This window comes from Prinia subflava, chromosome 8, assembly GCF_021018805.1.
Source record: "Prinia subflava isolate CZ2003 ecotype Zambia chromosome 8, Cam_Psub_1.2, whole genome shotgun sequence".
Taxonomy (NCBI): Eukaryota; Metazoa; Chordata; class Aves; order Passeriformes; family Cisticolidae; genus Prinia; species Prinia subflava.
The window spans coordinates 27,993,606-28,016,987 of record NC_086254.1 but is presented as its reverse complement, the minus strand read 5'-3'; the positions used below and the strand labels follow the sequence as shown (position 1 = coordinate 28,016,987).

General features: G+C 47.2%; 1 protein-coding gene across 1 annotated transcript in view; it reads right to left on the bottom strand.

Annotated features, from left to right (window-relative positions):
• Positions 1-5,499: 5,499 nt before the first annotated feature.
• COL20A1 (collagen type XX alpha 1 chain) overlaps positions 5,500-23,382 on the bottom strand; it is a 53,047-nt gene continuing 35,164 nt past the window's right edge. Inside the window, exons 24-40 of the mRNA XM_063404327.1 lie at positions 22,297-22,439; positions 21,834-21,943; positions 20,849-21,007; positions 18,369-18,446; positions 17,660-17,746; positions 15,489-15,542; positions 14,558-14,653; positions 13,988-14,041; positions 13,574-13,627; positions 13,202-13,255; positions 11,750-11,821; positions 11,020-11,055; positions 9,666-9,732; positions 8,639-8,827; positions 7,254-7,331; positions 6,324-6,476; positions 5,500-5,835 (exon numbers count right to left, since the gene is read on the bottom strand). Of these exons, the coding sequence (XP_063260397.1) occupies positions 5,822-5,835; positions 6,324-6,476; positions 7,254-7,331; positions 8,639-8,827; positions 9,666-9,732; positions 11,020-11,055; positions 11,750-11,821; positions 13,202-13,255; positions 13,574-13,627; positions 13,988-14,041; positions 14,558-14,653; positions 15,489-15,542; positions 17,660-17,746; positions 18,369-18,446; positions 20,849-21,007; positions 21,834-21,943; positions 22,297-22,439 (1,498 nt within the window). The 3' untranslated portion in view covers positions 5,500-5,821. The remainder of the gene's footprint in view (positions 5,836-6,323; positions 6,477-7,253; positions 7,332-8,638; positions 8,828-9,665; positions 9,733-11,019; positions 11,056-11,749; positions 11,822-13,201; positions 13,256-13,573; positions 13,628-13,987; positions 14,042-14,557; positions 14,654-15,488; positions 15,543-17,659; positions 17,747-18,368; positions 18,447-20,848; positions 21,008-21,833; positions 21,944-22,296; positions 22,440-23,382) is intronic.

Here is a 23,382-nt window from a genome sequence, read left to right as displayed (position 1 = left end):
GCTCTGGGAAGTGTACCCTGCCCTGAATTTAGGGGAATACACACCAGGAGAGGCAGGCAGGTGCCTGGGGACCAGCACAGAAGGTCCTGGTAGAAGCCAGAGCCAGGTGAGAGCCCAGGTGGGAGCCAGGTGGGAGGCCAGGTGGGACATGTGTCACCCCTGTGTGGCAGCCTGGCACATGATGCTAGTTCCTGTCACACTCAGTGGGGCTCAGTGAGCAGCACAGAGCTGCTCAGGCTTGTGACAGCAATGCTGGACCTGACTGGAACTGAAACAATGGGGTTCAGAGACTTCTTGGAATACAAATTATTCCAAGGATAACTGAGGGACACTCAGCCTGGACAGCACAGGTTAAAAATCAACGCAGTGATCAACCTCATCTAAGAAACTGCACCTGACCTCCGTGTTCACAGACCCAGCCAAGTGCTTAAAACCTGCTTGGCTCACAAAGGAACCGGAGCAGCCGCGGTTCGGGCCAGCTGCACAAAGAGCTGCGCTGGCACAGCGCGGGCTGCGAGGGTGGGGGAGCCGAGCTGCTGCTCCTCGCCGCTTGTTTTCGGAATGAAGAGAGCCTCAGCCTTTGGAGATGCTAATTTATCCCTTTTCACAGTCACTGAGTTTGCTTATGGCAGTGAAAGGAAAACAAACAGGCGCACATGTTCAGGGTCTAGTGCGTGAATGCGCCGGCACAGCTGCAGTGACTGTGCGGGGCTGCGACACAGAGGGGCTGTGACACCGCGGGACTGTGACACCGCGGGGCTGTGGCACAGAGGGGCTGTGACACAGAGGGGCTGTGACACCGCGGGGCTGTGGCACACAGGGGCTGTGGCACAGAGGGGCAGTGACACCGCAGGGCTGTGACACCGCGGGGCTGTGACACCGCGGGGCTGTGACACCGCGGGACTGTGACACCGCGGGGCTGTGGCACACAGGGGCTGTGGCACAGAGGGGCTGTGACACCGCGGGGCTGTGACACCGCGGGGCTGTGGCACACAGGGGCTGTGACACCGCAGGGCTGCGACACAGAGGGGCAGTGACACCGCAGGGCTGCCTCTGGCTGTCACCGCCACCGCGGGGTCACAACCTGAGCCCTCCCCAGCTCCTGTCCATATTTTGAGTGCTCTGACAAAAGGGCCGTGAAGGGGGAAAATTTCCGACCCTGGGCACTGCTGGGTCAGGGGCATCGTGTCCCAGCAGTGCCCACCGCAGCTGCTCAGAGCTCCCTCCTCCTCCTCCTCCTCCTGAGCACATGGGAGTCACTAGCAGCAGAGCAGGTGGGACGCTTGGCTGTGCATGCACATTTTTTAGCAGTCAGAGCAGCGGTTTCCAGCTGGGATGGAGGGAGCAGCAGCCCGGGTGTCTGCTCACAGCTCCCAGCAAACACAGCTGAGCCAAAGCCCAGCCGGGGCACCGGAGAGCCAGAGCTGCTGCTGGGGGAGAGGAGAACGTCTTGAAGGCACCAGAACTGATCCAGATTTAAGGACGGAATAAGTGCCAAATGTTTAAGGTGATATATTGGGAAGTTCAGTAGAGACAGGCACAGTCTGTCCTGTGCTCACAACAAAGGGCTCATCTCCAATTTTCACCTTTTCTGCTCCAAGTTCTGGCCAGGGGACGCTGTGTGAAGGGCTGCGCCTCAAGGGGAGCGTGGCACTCCACAGAGCAGGACATGAAATCCCGGCCAGAACAGCCCTGCCAGGCAGGAGGGGAGAGGAAAGAGCTCCATTAGCACATCTGACGTGATTAGGAGTGCTAAGGATGGGGTTGTGTCCCTGAGGAGTCAGTGCCGCTGCAGGATCACAGGGTTTGGTGGGACAGGATGAGAAGTGACAGCTGAAACCAGTTTCAAAGGTGTTCCTGGTGTCTGGGGAGAGGCTGGGGTAGGGCAGCTCCCTGGCATCCCCTGCCTTGCTGATGCCATAGCAGCTTTCATACACTGATAACTACATTTCTTCATACGTTGCATAAGTAGTTTGCCCGGTTAAAGTTCAAATAAATTCTTGTTTTTGCTTCTGACATGCCTCTTTTTAAAGTTTAAGGGGAGAAATCAGTAAACAACATCTACTGCTCTGTCTTAGGCAGGTTATTCCATCTTAGAGGTTGTTTAGGAGGATGCTATCCCTCCACAGGATTCAGTGATCAGAAACTGGAATGAAACTGGGACATGAACCAGACTGAAACTGTAGAATAATGAATAATTGTGCTATTTCAAACTCATGGAGCACAATGAGAGGTCTTTAGCATATGAAAGACTCCAGGAAAATGCATGCAGCCAGACTGTTGGCATTTGTAAAGCTCCCAGCTCAGAAATTATTTCCAGGACTTGAGTGAACAAGCTGACATCAGAAAAAGAGTGAGGAAGCAAGAGTGGGATACAACAAGAGCTCTAAAAGTGTCTTGGAAGAGATCCAGAGCTAACTACATAGTTTTCAGGTTCCAGGAGTGCAAAGCTCAGAGACCCCAAAGGCATCAAAGACAGCAGATAGGGATGTTGATCTTTTCTGTTTTACTTGTTCAGGAGAGACTGAATCCTTACCATGGTGTTTGATGCTTTCCCTCCAGTACTGCTCCTTTGGGCAGGAATGGAACAAAACTGACTGTAACAACCTCAATTGCCTCCATTGTTCTGTTTTTTTCCTACATTTTCTTTCTCCTGCTTCCGTAATGCTCACTTTGTCCGGATCATCTTCCCAGCCACAGGGGATGCAGGGTATTTCATCTGCAGCTGGCTGGTAGGATGATCTGTGTAATCCCCATTTCCCCAGCATTTCCAGGGCTGATTTCCATCTCATTCCCCAATGAGCTAATCCACCTCCCTTTTAGCTTATGACACCTCCCTTTTGGAGAAGTTTCTCTAGGCATTTATCAAGAAATTTGACTGAAGGAAATTCACTGGTGCAGAGGCTGACAGACAGATGCAGATGTGAGATGCAAGACTCATGTACAATCCTAAGAGGATCACCCCCACAACAGCCCCCCATAACTGGCTCAGTGGTCCCACCTGGCCCTCCCCCACTGCTGTGATGTCCATTAAAGACACTTTATCCACTCCCAGGATATCCTTTTGTTTCCAGCCCTTTCATTCTGGTCCAGCCAAGCTGCTGAGTCACAGAGAAAGGGCATAACAAGCTCTGCTACTTGTTAGCAGCATTGCTGGTTGCTCCTGTGGCTGTATCTTACTCCTGAAACAGAGGTAACACCTCAAAAAGATGCTTGTTGCAAAAATATCTGTCACCGAAATGTCCTCAGCCTCTACCAAAATCCACCTACACCAGGTGGGTCAAACTCTCGGTACCTAAAATCTCACAGCAGAAAAGCTCCTTGGAAAAGGAATTGGGTTACAAAGCACTGGCACAGTGACACTACATGGACTAAATACCCTTGATTTCAAGTAAATAAAACCACTCATGGGACAAAGTTTAGGAAGATAAATGGACAAGTTGTTTGTGCAGGTTGTCTGTCTCCTAATCAATAGCCCTGCTGGGACCCAATTTTGTTAAAGTCTGACTGTTCCTGTTGTATCTGAAATAACGAGACAAAAGCAAATATCCCTTGAAGTCCCACCAAAATAGATCAAATCCCAAGACACACCGTGAGGGGATGTGAGCACTTCTCAAAAACAATTGATAAAGAAACATGAAGCTCTGTCTCAAATCACCTTTGGTTACTAATTTGAACCGGCAGAACAGCAAGTTCAGAACTGGGAATTTGGCTGCACTGGTTCAAGTCAGAAAGGAAGCAGAGTAACCTGCAAATGCAGATGTTCCTCATTGCACTGCTCACCTTCCCCGCTTTGTGAGCATTTCATGGGAATAATTTTCTGTTCTGCTGTGCAGGCACCCCCTTTGCCTCCTTGCCTTTGCTGCCCACTGCTTTCACCCACCACTTATCACAGCTTTGGAGTTTATACTCAGTGCTAAATTCAGAACCATTCTGAACCAACTTAATGCAGGTTTGGCTTTCTTTGGGGTGGTGGGGTTTTTTTTTGGTTTTTGGTTTGGTTTGGTTTTGGTTGGTTGGTTGGTTTTTTGGGTTGTTTTTTTTTGGTTTGTTTTTTTGTTTTTTGTTTTCCAAGGAATCTGGAAAACAGAGTTCTGAAGCTCTTTGACTCATATAAACAGAAACACTGCAACTCCCAAGACCTGTGCAAGGTGTTCCTGTGAATGTGTCTCTTCCAAACTCAGTGTTCCTCCTGTGCTGCAGCCTTCAGCTCCTCTGACCTCTCCTTTTCTTCTGACTGGAGCTTTGTCTGCAACAACACTTCATCTGAGCTAAAAGGTTTCCATTTTATATATCAAGGCAACTCTGGAGAGCTCCACAGTGAACAGAAATGTTACTTTTATCAGAGTGGTTAAAAATTTCTATGCATTTCCCTACATTTTCCAAAGGGAATGTATGTCATACTGAAAATATTAACTCTTGGGAGTTTCTGGATAATGAACACAAAGCCAAGGACTAGTTTAAATACCTACAGGATGCACTAACCATATTTTATCTGACTTTTGATGTAGGTTGGCTCTCACACAAGTCTGACACCTTCCAATGTTCCTTTAGCAGAACTTCTTAACTCTATGGGATTGTTCCTTAATGACAAGAAGGAATAATATTGGGACTCCTTGTCTAAAAAAGTCAGTTCTCTTAAGGTAAACCTCTTTCTCCTTGATTGACAATCTACTTTCTAAGTGTGATGTATTTGCTGCCAAGCTTTCAAAGGTTGGCTGTATGAACACCCAGGCTGCCAGCCTGTATGTAACTGCAGAAATTACACATCCAGAATAAATGCAGAGAAACGTGCATGATGCTCCATTTTTTACCTCTTAACAGCTTTGAAAAATCTGTATACTGATACTTTTTCCTTTAGGGTTAGGGTTTAAATCAGAGTTCAGGAAGGTTTGTTTTTGAAGCAGGGGCAGGTTACAGGCAGTGATCCAGCACAGCCTGAAGCAGTGATTGCAAAGGAGGAACATTTTAACCTGTATCTGCATGGTTTGTTGCAGACACATCTCAGCTGATGGCAGGGAAAAGAGTGGAACACAACAATTACCTCCATGTCATAGGGTGAAAGCCAGACTTGGAGCTGTTCAATATTCCTGATAAAATGTAAAGTAGCTACTCAGCCTGCGAAAGGGAGACATGGAAAAGGCAGCAGGTTAATCTGCAGCTCCTCTCAGCACAGGGCTGAGACTCGTGTAAGGCTTTGCCTGAGTTACCAAGCCCCAGAGGAGCTGAACAGCAGTTTGTCCCATCCCAGTGAGGTGATCTCTGGCTGCAATGTGTGTACACAACACCCCTGCAAGGAAACCAACAGCATTCTGCCAAAAGCAGAAGCAGCCAAGATGGTGCTAGACTCTGTTACCTTGGCAGCCAACAGAAAATGCATCTTTCCTCCAGTGGATTTGCTTCTTTGGTTACCCTTGTAACCAAAGAAGCTGCTTTTCTCTGTGCTGGGGACACAGAAAAACAAGTGACAGAAAGAAACCACAAGCAGACAAGCAGGCAGAAATTATCTGTTATTTCTGAGCATTTCAATACAGTATTTCTTTTTCTTACAAGTCTGCCAGCCTGCGTGTCCAGCTGTGCCTTTGTCTGGCTGTGGGATGTGCGATGTGAGTTTGAGCACTGCAGTTGTGCACACAGTTCATCCAGACAGACACAGGCTGTGGCTGTGGAGCATGATTGACTTGTCCATACAGAAGTGATGGGGCATTAAAAAAACATAACACATCTGCTGTTCGGGCTGCTGCTTCTTTTGGAGTTGGGGACTTTTCTTCCAGAGATTTCCAGGGAGAAGTGATGTCTTCAGCTGCCTCCGCCCCAGCCATCAGGGGAAAAAATCTGTGTGTGGAAAGGATGAGGCCACTGAGCAAATGAATAAATCAGTGTCAGAGTCTGAGAAGGAGTGGCACAGAATTAATCCCTTTCCCCTGTAAACCTTTTGTTCCGTGCCAGTGAATTTCCTCAGCACCCTGGTCTTTGTGCACTGAGAGCCCCCATGAAATGTAAATGTAGGGTCTGAGGAATTGTTCCTCTCTCCATCACCCATGGAAACATTGCTGGGACATGAAGAACTGATCCCCCACAGTCACTCCCCACCCGTTTGACTGCTGCTGCAGTTTTGTATTAATCCATGGAGGATAGGTGAGCCCATGGAACTGGCTTTTATCCAAGTGGGTTGCACAGGAATACCCTGACTGCTTTGCAGAGGAGGCTTGCAGGACTGATGGTGCCTGAAGGATGAGCAGAGGTCTCTGCCTGGCTCAAGAGAAGTAAGCAGAGACCAGCCATAAAATTAGAACTTTTGTACTGATGTAGTCAGGTCTTACCTCTTCTATCCTCATAGCATCCAGAGAGCTCACAGCCCCCTGGGTGTCCAGGCTGCCCAGGCTGCCCTCTGACACCAGGGAACCCTGGAGGACCAGCACTCCCAGGGTAGCCCTTGGGACCTGGTTTCCCCTGCACAACTTCTCCTGGTGGGCCTGCAGAAGGAGAAGCACAGTAAGCTGTAACACATCTGCTTCAGCAGTGTAATACCTCTTCTGTATTTTCCTTCCTCCTACATGGCAGGTAATTTTCTGAGCACGGCTTCCTCGTGTTGGTGGATAAATAGGACCTGCCTGTTCTGAATCCCAGTACCTGAATCCCAGTATGTGAGTGCTCAGCTTGGCTAAAAACAGAGCCTGGTTATGAGAACCCCAAATCCACTGACATGTTAATGCAGACCTTAACCCCAGGATCCATCCCAGAGTCACTGGGTTTTGTGTCTTTACAACTCAAATATAGAACATTAAATGAAGAAGAATGTGTTTAACCACACTCTTTTGACAGTGCCTTGTTTGTTATGCCAGTGGCAGACATCCCACAGACCCCAAGGAGCAGGGATCAGGGTGGAGGAGTACTCCAAATCCTCACAGATTACTCACAAACCCTTATGTTCCACGAGCTGAATTTTCAGAGCTTCTATCCCCCAAGCATCTGGTCTTGCATGCAAAAAGGCAGCAAAACTAAAACTCCCTGCATGTGTCTCAGGTCCTCAAAATACATCATCCCCTGGGAATGGCTACCAGAGGGAAGAATCCTGCCTGGAGTAATCCCTGGCATTTTAGCACTGAGGATGCTGCCAGCAGGGCTGTGGCGGGAAGGGGAGCCCAACCCCACCACAGAGGTCTTTCAGCTGGATGATGCTGTGAATCTGAGAGCTGGTGGCCATCTCATGGCCTTGCTGGATCAATAAACAGAGGTTGTGGTCACTCTACCTGTTCTGCCTCTGGGTCCTTGGCTCCCTTCCTCACTGGCTCCAGACATTCCTTTTTCTCCTTTGGGCCCTGGGGCACCTATTCACAGATAAGAGATAAGTGTTGCTTTTCTGTATGTTGAATTTCACCCTGAACTGAGGCTCCTGCAGCCTCTCCACGTGTCAAAGTGGAGTCACAGCCCTTGGCAACATTGAGGAACATCCATTTGCTTTCATTCAGTCTGGGCACCTACTCTTGCTGTGACCAACAGGGCACTGGTTCCTTTGGTTCAAGCAGAACTGATTTGCAGCCCAATAGGGGTGGGAATGAATACTTTTCATAGAGAAATTCATAGCAATAGAGTTACTGCACCAGTCTGAGGGTCAGGTCCACCTCTGTGCTCTTCACATGGATCAAACAGATCACAAAGAGGAACTGTCTCTTTGACCAGGTGCTGGTTAGCCAGGATTGATGTTTTCCTGTTAAATTACTTGTGAAACTAGTACCTCTCAGAGAAAACAGGTACATTTTGACAAAATACAAATTTTCATTGTTTTAAGATGAAAATATTTTGATCAGCCATGTCCTCCAGGTGGTTTTTCACTGAGATCCATCTTCTTCCCTCTCCTGCTTGACAGGCTGGAAAAATCTGCAGGTTGTTACTCCCTTCTCTCTGAAGTGACACTTTGATAAGCTCTGCAGACACCAGCTAAGACTGACTACTGCAGGAGAAAGGAGTTAAACAGAACACTGCCAGTTACTCAGAGATGTTAGGACACTGCTGAAACCAATGTTTTCCTTTTTATTTTGACAGACAATTACTTGAGCCACTGACAAACATTGTCTGTGAATCCAAGCAAAACATCTTCCCACCTTTCACTCATTCATGGGCAGTAACAGAGGGCACTTCTGAGATTACATTAATCTATTTCTTTAGTCATGTCTGAGTCTTTCATTGCTGAAAGTACTGCTCCAGAAACTTACTTCCCCTTTAAAGATTGCTTCAGTTCCCTCATGCCTTCCACCAGTGTTTTCCAGCACTCCTCATTTCTGCCCAAAGCTGATCTGTTCCACCACCATGTGTTCACCCAAATGGCTGCTTTTCTGTAGGAGAAGCCTCCTGTCTTCTAAAATTAAACTCTCCATCCCCCCAAACCTACAAGTGGTGCTAAACTGGCCTTTCCTTCCATGCAGAGCTTGAAAACAGAGTGGGCTGCATCTGGCTTCTCTCTACTTGTTGAGATTTATAATTTGGGTGTCTCTTCCTAGAATGGAGAAGTCCAAAAGGAAAACAGCAATGAAATAATATCATGGATTATCTATACAGTACTACTTGAGGCACTGAGATGTTTAGTTAAAGTATTAAAAATGCAGTGAAAAATGCTTATGAACACTTCTGTCCATACCTCTCTCTCCTGGATACCCATCCTTGCCTGGCTGTCCAGGGGTGCCATTCTCTCCTCTTTCTCCACTGTTCCCAGGTGGGCCTGGAGGACCTGGTGGTCCTGGTTCTCCTGGTTTTAACCTTTCCTCCCAAATGGGAACTGGCTTCCTTGCATGTTCGTGTATGAATGAATCAAATTTCAACACATGAGCTGAGAAGGCAAGACAGAAAATAAACATTTCCTTGGCTGGGAATTTCAGAAGAGAGATAAAAACCAAAGGATTTTGTCTAAAAAGGTCTTTAGAATGACCAGCTAGTGCTAAAAAGCTGTCAGTCCAGGCTGAGAAAGGCAGAAGATGAAGATGGGCAGCTGAGTGATGACTTTGCTGCCTGACCTTGGACAGGGCACCGCTTCTCTTTGCACATCAGAGCACAGGAGCTTTACAAAACCTCGCCTCGGGAGGAATCAGCACGTAGCGCTGAAGGAATAATTTCTCTCAAATTAGTTTCAAGCTTTTTCCATTTAAGAAATAAAGGAGGCTTTGCAAAACACCAGAGGGTTTTGCAGATAAATATTTTGCAGGTCTTTTCTGTGCTGATGCCACCTGATAAAGCCAAAGCAGCGCTCAGAGCCTGAGATGGGAGCTTTGCTGTTCATGGTGCCCAGCAGGGCACAGGCTGTGGGATCTGCTGGCATCACCACAGCTTCAGGCTGTGTCAGGTTTTCCACTTCTGGAGAGTCATAGGATCACAGAATCACAACCTGGTTTGGGTTGGAAGGGACCTTAAACTCATCTTGTTCCACCCCCTGCCATGGGCAGGGACACCTTCCACTGTCCCAGGTTGCTCCAAGCCCTGTCCAGCCTGGCCTGGAACACTTCCAGGGATGGGGCAGCCACAGCTTCTCTGGGCACCCTGTGCCAGGGCCTCGCCACCCTCACAGGGACCAATTTTGTATCTGATATAAATCCAACCCTTCAGCTGGAAGCCATTCCCCCTTTCCCCATCACCACAGGAACACACTCAGGGCCTGGGTTGGTTGTACTCACTCTGAATCATCCTCTCACAAGCCTGGCTAACGAGCTGGTAAATTGTGGCCAAAGACTGTGGTTCCCCCTAAAATGAAGCGTTTTTTTTAATTAAGAAAAAAAAGGAAGTATTAATATCTTTTAGGAAGGATCGATCTCATAATGCATGATAGCTTTCAGCCCATTCATTTTCTCAGCTTGAGTTCCAGAGATATTAATTACTGTGAAATGCAGCTCTATTTATTTATCACAAAGCTCTGAAACCAGAAAATTGAAATTGGAAACATCAATAATTGCATTTTTCCTGCATATCAAAAGGCCCAGACCGAATCTAAATAATTACCAAAAAGGGAGAGCAAATTTCACCCTCAAATTTTATCAGAAAAGATGCTAAGTCTATAACTCAGTGTTCTGTGATATGTAAAACATTTAGTATGATCAGATATTACAATGTCTTATCTTTGACTCCATCTTCTATGAATATTGATTCTTACTGTATTTTGAATAAATCATATATGATGGGCCCTTCAGAAAGTTTTAGTAGAGTAGGGAAAAGTGATAAAAATGCAAAAAACCTGCTTAAAAAGAAACAGCGACTGTGAAAATTCATACCTAATGCACCTACTTCCAGAGCTGTTTATAAAACACACATCTCTGGCTGGATCAGAGTGCAGCTAATCCAGGCTTAAAAATTGCTCTGTTCAACACCCAAAGGAGGGGGAAATGGAAAGTTCCAATGCAAAAAGTCTAGAAAAGGAAAAGCTGGTAGGATTGGAAGGAGAATGCTTTTAAAAACTATAATTCTGAGGTATTAACTTGAGACAAAAGCACCTCATCCCTGTCTGAAGGCAAATTTGCATAAGTCAGTCTTGGCAATGACTCCTAGAAAGTCATGGTATTTTGATTTAACCAGAAGTCAGGATGAGAAAAACTTGAAAAACTTCCTTTCCCAACAAAATAACCTTTCAAGGCAGTGTGGATGTCCTGACTGTGGATGTTCTGTGCTGGGGTGTGGACAATGATCATTACAAATGAGTCTCCTTTTGCAACACTTTAAACCAGAACAAAGTGGGGCCAAGTGGGTTTGGGTTTTCCCCTCTCAGCAAAGAATGGATTTGCATTTGACATTTCTGCTTCATTGCTGCAAGTGATACTAAGGAGCTCCTGTCTGCTGGATATATATAAATAATCTGGATTATTTATACCCCACCAGCCCAGCCTGTGCAGGTGAAAGGAAAGGCAACAAGCAATAGTTACAATCAACACTGGGGACGTTTGGCTTATAATTGTAAGCGAAGGTTGCAGTTCAGGTTACCACACCCACTCTTTTGAGGGTGTGACTACTGACTATGTCACCTAGAGCAGAAAAACTCACTTTCTCTCCTCTTTCTCCTTTGGGACCTGGCAGCCCCTAGAGGAAAAAAAAAATAAAAATAAAGAAGTCTAAGAAAAGAAGAACAGAAAACAAACACAGAATTTCAGTGGAGGTGTGGGTTACATTAGTGGGACATGGAGCACGAAGGTTCTTTCTCACAGTCTTGTTGTTTCCTTGACCTCATGGCAGTGATTGTAACAGCTTTAAGTCCATACTTAAAAGCATGAACTCATACTCAAACCCTTTGTTTGTAAAGAAAAATAATAATAAATCAGGAACTGGAGCAGTGGAATAAGCACCATCAACAGGGATGCAGAAGCTTCTCAGATGGGCTCTTAGGACAGATTTCCCAACAGGACAGGGGGTTTTTAACATCTGAGGAGAAGAAATACCTGTGACGTTTAGATCTGTGGTTTCACCTACAAGCCCAATGCTGGCTGCTCCAACTCAGGAGTGACTTTCTTTCTTTATTCTAGAATCTTACACCAGAAATTTGTTTAGATATTGTGTAGCAGGTGAATCTGCAGAGGGCAAAGGGAGGTGGGATTTTTTGAATGCTTTATCAACAGATCAGTAGCCTGGGCTTTGAATGCCCAGAAATCTCCTTAAGAATTATGAGTGTGAATTTAAACCGTTCTTCAGACTCTGAGGAAGAGCTGCCGTGGGAACAGCTCATTTCCATTCAATTATTCCATGTCTTGGCCTTTGAGACCCAAAAGCAGAAACTCACTGTTGGCCCGACATCACCCGGAGGTCCCTTCTCGCCGCTGCTGCCTCGGGTGCCTGTGGCTCCTTGGAAACCCTGCAGACATTCCAGATTAAAACCCCAGTTACTGCCTGACTTTTTTCCTGTTCAAGGGCCCCAGGGGCACCCATGGTGGGAGTTTAGAGGACTCCAGCAAGGGAACAGCAGCCTTAATTTTCCTGTGCAGCCACGAGCCCTCTGTCGAAAGCACATCGTGTGTGAGTCATGCTCACATCATTTCCCATCACCATCTCAATTATGGCCAAGCCAGCAAAGCTGAGTTTTGCCAACAAAGTGCAGTGTAGTTTATACCCTATAGCCTTTTGATCTTTCGTTATATATTCAGATTTAGACATAAAGAGAGCACAGCTCTCTTTTTCAGCCTCCCAATACCACACAGTTGTTTTCTTTTTCCTTTAAAACCCGTGCTGGCCTCTAGTACTTTACAACATCAACAGCAGCTTAGAGAGTGGGAAGTGTCTTCTGTGGTCATCTCCTCCTTGTGAACTATCTGTGCCTTTTGGAGCCATAAAGGGAAGAAAAAAATAAGCCAAAAACAACTAGCAGAAATGTTTTGTTTCAGAATTTTCCAGCCATTACATTTAAACTCAGTAGATATTAGCAACTTTTCTGAACAGTGAAAATGAGGAAAGTTTTCAAGGCAGCACCAGAACAGCTTTCAGGGCTTGCTCTGAAGGTGACAGTGCTTTCCTCATATTTAAAAAGCTGAGGCTCAATCCTGCCAGCTCCACGTATTCCCAGGATGAGCAAGTCAAAGTTATGAGCTGAATTCAACCTTGGCTCCTATAAATAACTGAGCACAACCAATGCCAAATCCCTTGTAATTCAGAGGTGAGACTCAGCTGTGAGATTCAGCTGTGAGGATCAGTAACTTATCAGGACCACCAGCCATCAACTAACCCCAAATTTGGTTCAGTTTCCCAAGTAAAATGAAGTGTTCCTGTGGTGCCTTCCAATTAGGAGCTGTAAATCAACAGATCTAAAAATTCTGCTACCCTGGGCACGACAGAGCGCAACTACACCCATCTCCATCCAGCCTTGGCAGCAGGTACTGGCAGTGAGGTGGGGGAAAAACCTTTCACACTGCCTGCATCCTCCAACTCCTGCTGATTTCAGTCTAACAAGCCAAATCACCTCCAACTCAACCCAACAGTCAGAAAACAGTAGCGTCAGGAAAGAGAAAATAGCAGAGTAAGAATCTCCTCGCTGGGATGAAGCTTCCTCAGGACTTGCCAGGGGAAGCCAAGGATTTTCTTCTTACACTGAGAGTGACAGGGAAAGGGGGCACCTGCACCATGTTCCAGGTGTTCCCTGTGATACCCTGGGAAGGGGGTTTGCCCGGACACTTCCAGGTGAAGGCATGAAACTCTGCTGAGGGACAGATTTCAGAGTGCAGCCCTCTCAGGGAGTACTCACCCTTGGTCCAGGAGGTCCTGGAGGCCCAGCTGTGCCTTCTAGTCCCCTCACACCCTGCAAAGCCAAATCCAGTCATTTACTAACAGGAAGAATCTGAGAGACCTCATCAGCAGTGAGATGTTTTCCCATGTGCTGCTTTTAACAGGGATTTGCTAAGGACGGGTAAAAAGCATCTGTCCAGCAGCAAGAAGAGTGGTATCTGCTCAAAATTGGCCAAACCTGAAATGATCCCATTTTTTTTCCCAATTCCTCTGGCTTTGTGAAAAGATCATTCACTTCTGCACTGAGTGCATTGGGATGTTTTGGGTCTCTGCTGGAACACTCCTAGCAGATTTTTAGGCACCCATGCATAAAACCTCAGGGGTGTTTTACCTTTGCACCTTGAAGTCCATCCCTGCCTGGAGCTCCCTGCACACCAGGAATGCCCTGCAAATCAGAAATGCTGGGTAAAGTCAGCATCTGATTATCATTGCCCTAATTCATCTTGTAACAGAGGACAGAAGAGAAAGGTCAAAGAAGTGAGAGAGTTATCCATTACATAGAGCAAAGACTGTTATCCCAGCTTTAATTCCATCATATCCAGATTCCAGATAGGTTTATGTCTCTAACACCAAGTGACTCAGTTTCCCTTGGGAAAGTGATGGCATTTCAAAATGACAGACAATTCCCAAGCAGACAAGGGCAACAAATTTTCAGACTTGCTTTAAATAGCTACTCAGAAAAAAAAAAAAAAAAAAAAAAAAAAGGCAAAACTTTGGGACAAGTAGGAGTGGTTTTTACCATTACCTGCATGCCAGGGATTCCAGTGTCTCCTTTCTCTCCTTTAATTCCTGGTGGCCCCTTGGATTAGAACAGAAGCACACAGTTGGGTGTGTGGCAGAACCCTTTAAAGCAAAGAGCATCCTGCTGCTCCACATCCATGTCCCAGGTTGTTCCTGCTCCCTGCAGTGCTCCAGGGTAATTTACAGCCACAGCATGTGCACAGGGATTCTGCCATCCCAGACATGTGGCAGCCCTTGCCACTACTCCCTGCCAAGCAGTGCTGATCACTGGAAAGAGAAATGCTGAATATTCATAGAATATCCTGAGTTGGAAGGGACCCCACTGGGCTGCTTTCAATAAAAGCCCATTAAGGAGAGTCTGGACAAAAGCAGGCTTTGGCCAGAATGATTAAGTGCAGGGCCTCGTCAGCATAAACCCTCTGATTGTCATCTCTCCCTGTGCTGCTGTCCAGCTGCTGGTGAGTGGGATGTAAATACACAAATCACAGCACTGGCACCCACTTCTGAGACAGGCTCTAAATGCAAAGAGTGAACAGAGAGTGACAAAAAAAAGGCAATGGAAGAAATCACATACCACAGGGCCCTGAACTGTGATCCCTTGGGAGCCTGGAGAGCCTTGTTGGCCACTGGGACCTGCTGGCCCCACCTGTCCAGGTGGGCCTGGTTCACCCTGAAACCAAACAGAAGGAAACAATCACAGGGGAAGGAAGAGGTTGGTGCCTGCTCTCCTCATGGGCTGCACTGCACGGTCTGGGTCAGCATGAACCATCTACAGGATTCAGGATTAAATTTGAGCTCTTGGGGGCATCTCCAGTAACCTCAGGTGCTTTTGTATATTAGGTCCAAGATTTGGGTCCATCTTTCATGAGAGCAGACAGCAAAGCTGCAGAGGGTGCTTTGCAGAGCACAATTCACATTCCCAAGCAGTTATTCCTGTCATTCAAGGTGGTCAGAGAGCAAAGGGAAACGTTCCTCAGCCCATTTCTAAGATCTGTGTCCATTCTCATTCTTCCCGCCAAATCTTTCCCCTGCAGCCACGCTGCTCTCCCAGACGTCATCCCAAAAACTGGGACCAGTGGTCTGCTCTGGCTCTGCCCTGTGCTGATCCATGGAGCTGTGAGCTCTTGCAGCAGGGTTTGCTCCAGTGCCCAGGGGTGGGGGATTCAGACCCAGCCATTCCTCACGCTCACCTCAGGGCTGTGGTTCCCTCCCTGCCTCCCTCCTCACGCTGCTCTGCCCCAGGGCAGTGCCAGTGTGTCTGCTCAGGAGATTTGGCAGCAACAACCACAGCAGAGCCAGACCCTGTCCCAGCCCAGCTGCTCTCAGAGGACATTGCTGACCATGTACAGTGCATTAATTCAGCACAATCAGGCTCATCATCTCAATTTCCAAAGCCTAACTGAGCATTTAATTAATATTAAGTGATCCTATCCTCCTTGATGTTTTGTTAAGACTGTTTGGGCTCAGCTTGGTGCAGTGAGACAATCTCCAGCCTAAGGACTCACCTTGGGTCCTGGCTCCCCCTGCTCTCCCTGAGGTCCTCTCCTCCCAGGGCTGCCCTGCCAGTGGGACACAAAGAACAGCATCACATTTACTGCACTCTGACCTGGGGGACAGAACTCTGTGCGCTTCACAGCCCCATGCTCAAAGATGTTTCCTCCCCCACAGAGCTCAAAATAAATAGAGACAAGCAGAAAGTTAATGGAGTTGTCCAGGAAATATGGGAGAGGGAAGAAGAAAGTAGGAGCCCAGCCCCTCCATGACCAGCATTGGGAACACAGCACTTATTCCCAGCAGAGAGAGATGGAGTTTTAACCTGTTTAACCTTCCTCCAACCCCCTGTCAGTGGGTCCATGCTGAGACAACCTCTTATATGGACATGGGAACGCATTTGAGGAGGAAGAAAAGGGGTGCTCACACCTGCACTCCTTCGGAGCTCAGCTGGGTTTTACACTGCCCACCCCAGAGGAGTGACGTGTGCTGAGATCAGGGACAGACCTGCCTTAGCTCTGCCTCTGCCTCACTCTGGGTGGGGAGAGGGAGCCAGCCTCTGCCATGAGCTCATTTTGTGTGAGTTTTTGACATCTTAGTCTGAACATTGCTATTCTTGAACCCAAAAAAAACATGGATTTGAATTGAGAAGCACGGACAGGGAACTTTGGGAAAGGTGCTTTCAGAAATGCCCAGAAACTCATTTCAGAAGGCAGCTGGATCCAGTCAGGCACACTCATTAAGGACAGTGATAAATACAAGGTGGGACTTGTCTTGCTAACTGGAGTTTTAAAAATAGCAGTGAGTGCTGTTGTAACTGCAGCAAATTACCAAGGGTTCAGTGGTGTGAGGAGAAGGTTATGTGTCAAAACCCGATTTCCTCTAATGCTTTAAAGAGTGCTGCTCTTTAAGGAGTTGTCTGTGGAGATGCTTAAACCACAGGGCAGTGCAAGCTGGTAATTATGCACTTAGGATATTGGAGCAAACTGTGACAGTGGAGTGTGCTGTTAATTAAACTTCCACTGGAATGAGCAAGTAATTACTCTGCAATGAGGCACTCTCCTTGCACAGAACTGAACTCACAGCTAAACCACAGGTCAGTGCAGGAGGTGATCTGAGACCTTTTCACTTCAAAAAGGAGGCAAATATTTCCATTATAGTTATTTTCCAGGAGAAAAGCACCTGGAGTGGTTGAACTGAGGTGCTCTGGACAGGCTGGCTGTCAGGTTTCAGCTGGCCTGTGCAAATTAAATATTCTTCCCCAGATTTTCAAAAAGCAAAATTTTTTTATAACTGCTTCCTAGTGTTTAGAAAGGAATATTTTCTCCTGGGATTTAAGCCCATGACAGCTTTCCTGCATCCATAATGGAAGTTATAGGCAGAATTTATGCCCTTTTTCCATATGTAATGGCTGTTTTCTCTTCCCCCTCATTTCTTCAGGGTTTTCTTGCAAGTGACACTCACTGAACAGAAAGAGAGCTTTGGGGACAGACAGGATAGCAAAGTCTCCCCTTTCTCTTTACACTGTCCACCCACATAGACACTTACAAGGCTCCAATTCAACATAGGATCCAGATAGGAAGATTCTTTTGGTGAGTTGTATTCCCCTTAAATTTACGGAGAGTTTCAGAGCCTCCAATCCATGAAATCTCTGCAGACACTGAGGGTGACCTCTCCGCCTCTCCTAAGAGAATTAAGTGGAACCAGGAGCTGCTCAGGCTGTTCCCAGCTGCAGCTGTTGCACTGCCAGCTCTCCATCTCCCCATTTCATCACCATCCAAAATCCAAAGGGAAACTCTCAGCCCTGCCTTGGAAAAGCTCCTTGAGTTTGGATGTGAGGAAATGGCCTCAAGTTGCACCAGGGGAGGTTTAGATTAGACATGAGGACAAAACTTCTTCACCAAAAGGGCTGTCAAGCCCTGAGGCTGCTCAGGGGAGAGGTTGAGTCACCATTTCTGCAGGGATTTAAAAGGTGTTGGTGTGGCTCCTGGGGACACTTAGACCTGGGCTTGGCAGCCCTGATTAATGGGTGGACTCAATGACCTTTAGGATCTTTTCCAACCTGAACGATCCTGTGATTCTAAAACCTCCCAGAGTCCGAGGAATGTTCTCCATGTACCATATATGCCAGGAGAAATGAAGCAACAGCAGCACATGCAGCACACGGGTGGGAGGGGGAACTTACAGGGGGCCCTGGGGGTCCTGGCAAGCCCGGGCGCCCAGAAGAGCAGGAACAGGCAGGAGCCAGGGTAGGGCAGGTGTCCTCATCCCTCTGAAATGAAATCAAGCCAAAAACAGTCACGAGCAGCTGCACAGCAAGAGCAGCATGGATCACAAGCACAACACTCAGTGTTTCAAAATTCGGTCTTTTACTTGAAGAAAAGCAGAATTTTTTTTCTACTCCACTGAGAGATTTTTGTGAGCAATCAAGTGCTTCATTTTTTCTGTTGAATAACAAATGTAGACAAAAAAACCCCACTATGAACCAGCCCTGCCTGCAATGTGCAAAACACATATTGGAAGATAATTTTCTCCTTTCTACATATTTATACACCCCACATAGCAGCTCTCTGTGTTGAGCAGAGAAGTGAAAGGAAGAGAGGGGGATGTTGTGCCTCAGGGCTGAGATGGCAGAAAAGCTGTAGGACTGCCAGGGCTCCTGGATGAGGTCATGTCAGGAAAAATATGCCCTGCACCAGGATTGGAAGTTTTGATTCTTTTTGAAGCAAACATAGTTTTGTTTACATCACCAAGAAACACACTGATGTTATTCCTAAGAACTAAAAAATGCTTTCTCTCTTAAGTCTATCAAAATCATTTGCAGTGTCACCTCATGGACTTGTTCCATCCTCCCCCCGTCCTGTCAGTGAGCAGGGCAGTGCCCCTTGTCTTACCAGTGCAGGGAGATCACAGCATCTGTCCTGCTCTGCCCCCACACTGCTGCACAAGATCTGCAGAGACTGCAGCTGCAACTGGGGGGAAAAAAAGAGAGTTTGATAAGAAAGTGGCATTGTCTCCCACCACCTATCACCAAATCTTATGAAGTTCAAGTGATGAAAATAATCTTCAGGGATGATTTGACAGGACTCTTCTCTGTGATCCCAATTATAATTGTGTCCCCAAAAAAGCCACATTAGAGCTACCCCCAGACTGAGTGTTCCACAAGCCCTCAGGTCTCTGTCCTGCTAAGCAAGTCAACAAAGCAGCTTCACATCATGTGTCCAATTTACTCACAGCCCTGCAATAGCAGCAGGTACTCAACTAATTGGCCTTCAGCACCACCAAAATGTGAAGGCAAACTTTGATTTGCTCCCCTTGGGGGCATGGGGAGAAGGGTAAATGTGGCAGCAGCATTTCCCAGGGCAGATGTGATCCCCTCCCCAACCAGCCTCACAAAAGCAGCATCTTGCCATTCTGATTAACAAAAAAGCACACACTGCACAAAGCCAAACACAATAATGAGGCAGAGATTAATTTTTCTTGCCTTGACACCATTTCTCATCTTTTGTTTCTTTTTTTTTCTTTCACTCCATGCATTTAACAAGGAGCGAGCTGTACAGCCCAGGGAGGGTGACAGGCAGCACACGGATACAAATGAGCCCCGCAGATCAAGTGGCATTTAAAGATTTCTTAAATTAAATAAGGCTCCATGATAACCAATAATGAGGCACTCTGTCTTCTCAAGGGCAGCAGAGCTGTGGAAGATGTGAAACGTTGCTGTGCTTGAAGAGCAGTGGGAATAGGGATGGCACAAGGCTGTTCATTATTTGGCCAGACCTGTCTAGCTAAGCTGCTAGCAGAGAGAATTTGGGAGGGACAAGGGAAGCACAGATTCCTGCCTTGATGGCCACAGGCTTGTGATCCAATTGCCAGAGAATTTATTGAGTAAACAAGTAAATACTGATTGAACACTGTCCCCTGGTTTGTTACACAGCAGACCCCATTTTTTACAGGCAATCCACTTTTGTCCTGGTGTATCCCAGACCTCTGCCTCTCAGTTTGTAAGTGGGGATGCATGTGGGACGAAGTGTTTTTGCAGTGCTGTTTGGAGGCAAAGGGAGTTATAAATCACCTGATGAGCCATTTTCCCTGAACGTCTAAAAGCAGAGCCAAGGAGTAAGATCTTCACATCAGTGATGAGTGATTTCCTACAGCCCCACTAGAACCTGGTGAGTGATGAACTTGCCATTGATTGTGCCCATAATTAACACTCCTGCTTTGGGGAGTGAGAATGGAACAGACAGGCAGAAGAAGGATGTTCTTGCCCTGAGGACTGTGCACAGGCCAGGACACCGAGTCCACACGTCCCCTTTTCCTGTCCCTTGCAGGGCACAGCTCCCTGCAGAGCTGTGTGATGCAGTGAGGGCACACCCACAGGCCAGCACTCACTGTTAGGTTGGATTTTTTTTCCAAGGAGCTGCTGATAAAGAGCCTCTTCACTGGAGATTATTTTCCCCTCATTTGCATTCAGATAGACAAATCCAAAGACACTGGAGATTGAAGCACACCCAGCTCTGCTGCCTTTAGCCACCAGCATTTCCTGACATCACTCCATGTGGGCTCATAGAATTCACAGAATCACTGGGTTGGAAGAGACCTTCAAGATCATCGAGTCCAACCCAACTAACCCACAGCACTGAGTGCCACATCCAGTCTTTTTTAAACACATCCAGAGACGGCAACTCCACCACCTCCCCACTGGCAGGGGGAATGGCAGGCCATTCCAGTACATTATCAATCTCTCTGTGAAAAACTTCTTTCTAATATCCAACTTATACTTCCCTCAATGCAGCTTGAGATTGTGTCCTCTCATTCTGTCAGTTGTTGCCTGGAGAAAGAGACCAAGCCCCACCTGATACAGCCACCTTGCAGGGAGTTGTAGAGAGTGATAAGGTCACCCCTGAGTCTCCTTTTCTCCAGGCTAAACAACCCCAGCTCCCTCAGCCATTCCTCATAAGGTTTGTGTTCCAAGCCCTCACCAGCCTCATTGTCCTCCTCTGGATGCGCTCAAGTGCCTCAATGTCCTTCTTAAACTGAGGGTCCCAAGTTTCCTTGCAGAAGCAATTCCCAAACCCTCCTGTGTGCTTCAGCATCTCAGTGCAGGAGCTGTGCTTGCCCAGCCTGGGGGATGCAGCCAGCAGAAAGCTTCTCTGGGACAAACTCCTGCTGCCACCCCCATCACAGTCCCCACACCAAGGCAGGAGGGACCAAAACGCTCTCCTGGTGCTGGGAGAGCTCATTAAACCCTCAGGGATCAGCAGGATCAGGACACAGCTGTGCATCAGAGCGGTGCTGGAGGGTTCAGACCAGGGGCTGCCACCCTCGTGCTGTGTGCCCAGCCCAGCCAGCCCCAGCAGCAGGTCCTGGCACTCACGGGCACGGAGCCGCTCCGGGGCCCCCTGGTGCGGGTCACTTTTCCCAGCATGACGAAGCCGGCGGTGGAGACGCTGCCCAGGGTGTGGATGGGTTTCTCTGCTATCTTCTTGCAGTCCACGTAGAGCTTGACCTTGAAGTGGCTCACAGCCACGTGCACCTGGGCAGCAAGAGGAAAGAGCCGTGTTGGGATGAGGGGGTCTCCTACTGACAGGAGCACCTTCCATCCCATCCCCAGCACGCTGCTGGCACGGGTGGGGTGTTCTTAATGAGTGAATGGGTGGAGGGGGCTCAGGAGTAAGTTTTAGTTTGTGCTTTCCTCTGCTGACCCCCTCACCTCTCCTTTCTGGAGCTGAGTAATGAACCTGCCCACAGGTACCCATGGAAAGAGCTCGTTCCTCATCTGGGTGCAATCCCCTTGCTATGAGGACATAAATAGCCAAAAACCCCACCCTATCAATGATGAAGTGGCTTTCTCATAAGGCTGGATTCTCTTTTCCTCTCATCCAGAATTAAATGGTTACCAAAATTCTAAATTCTAAAAAATATATTTATCTGTCTCTGTCTCTGTCTACGTCTACATCTATATCATCTATATCATCTATATCATCTATATCATCTATATCATCTATATCATCTATATCATCTATATCATCTATATCATCTATATCATCTATATCATCTATATCATCTATATCATATCTATATCTATATCTTTTTTTTTCACTTTTTCGTGATTATAAAGACCTAGAAAACCAGTTTTTGGAATCTGGGGAAAAAGGGAACAATCGATATGTGGAAATCATATTTTGATCATGAGATCCACCTAAATTCTTTACAATTATGAATTTCAGCATATCAAAGAGGTTGGCCACTTCTCTGGCAATCAGGATGCAAAGCATTTGGGTGGTCACTCCTCAGTTTGAGCAATACTCCCTGACCAGAGTGAGATCATGAGCCACTTTTCTCCCTCTCTTGATAAGGACCTTGTGAAAGCTCCCATAGAATATCTTCTTCACTTCCTGCTCGTCAAAGGAGACTTCCTGTAAATCAGCCTTGTAGTCATGATTGAAATAAGTCAAGGATTTCTTACTGGCTGCAGGGAAAATAGGACAAATAACAGCTTAGAAAGTGATTTCACACATATATACAATCGTAAATAATTGGGCTTAAACATGGTGGAAGATTTCCTATGTTATTAAGAAGTGCCTCTAAACAATGGAAAAAATATGTAAAAATCAGGAATATCCTACAAGTAGAATCAAAATGAAAACAGGTCTTTCAATCACACTGGGCAGTGTTTAAATGTGAGGTTGGCAGCCACGACAGAGCTTCCCGAGAAGCTGCTGCTGAGCAAGGGAGCCATTAAAACATTCCAAGAGAGTTCTGTGGCTTGCAAGGGTGTGTGGAAAAACACCCCAAATTAACGTATTTGGCAAGGAACCTTACGGTCAAGGTTGACACCCAGGAGGGGCTGGAAGTCCTCGTCTGTCACCTGCCACACGGCAAAGGGCTCCTTGGGGGTGTCGGGCAGGAGGCGCAGGAGGATGAGGATGGTGTGCTCGGGTGGGATGGCAAACAGGTGGATGTCACTGGAACGACACAAAGGGAGGGGACATCAGGGGTTTAAATCACCAGGCAACATCCTGAGGCCTCATCCCAGGGCAGGAGAGCCTGGGAAGGCTTTGCTCCCAGGAGCTGATGGTGATCTGTCCAGAAAGAGCCTGGGGCTGCTGAGGTTTGTGGTGAGTGGTGAGCACTCGTGGGCCTTCTCCTCGTGCCTGGGGATGCTCAGGTGGAGCAGCTGGTGCCAATCCATCACTGCCAGAGCTGCCTCAGGAATGCCAAGCCACAGCGAGTGCAGCCTCAGTGCTTTGGAGGTGAGAGCTCAGTGGAGGCTTGCAAAACATCCCTGCCAGCTTCCAAAGCACTCCCCCAGGTCTCCTCTTCAAGAAGGAGGAATGGTTGCCATATATCATGGGGTAAATCTTTAAACCTTGGCACAAAACTCTTGGCTTAGGGACATGCTTTAGTGGCAGACCTGGCAGCATTAGGGTAATGGTTGGACTCTGTGATTCTTCCAACCTAAATGATTCTATTATCCTAAATCAGTGTAAATGCCCTTCAGGGATCAGCACTGAGCCCACAGAAAAGCCTCCTCTGGGTCCCCACCTCCCAGCTGCAGGGTTTAGGCTCAGCAGCAGTGAGAGGATACAAAGCAATTAGGGAAGGTCAAATTGGTTTTGCCTGAAACATGCCTGTAATCTGAAACAGGACACATTGGCATGGCATAAACACAACCCATCCGGCATCTTTTCAGGACTGATTCATAAATAATACAAGTTTTTTCTTTCTCTCTCAGTTTCTGAAGGGGTGGTGTCCTTGGAAAGACATCTCTAAGAGCTGAACAAAAGGATTTGCCCCTCATTTCCCGAGTATTTAGACCAAAGGGTTCTCTGAATCTCCCCCACTCTGTTTACTCTAAGAAGCTTTGCTTCTTTAACTAAGATTAAGCGGAGTCAGTGGCTCAGTAAT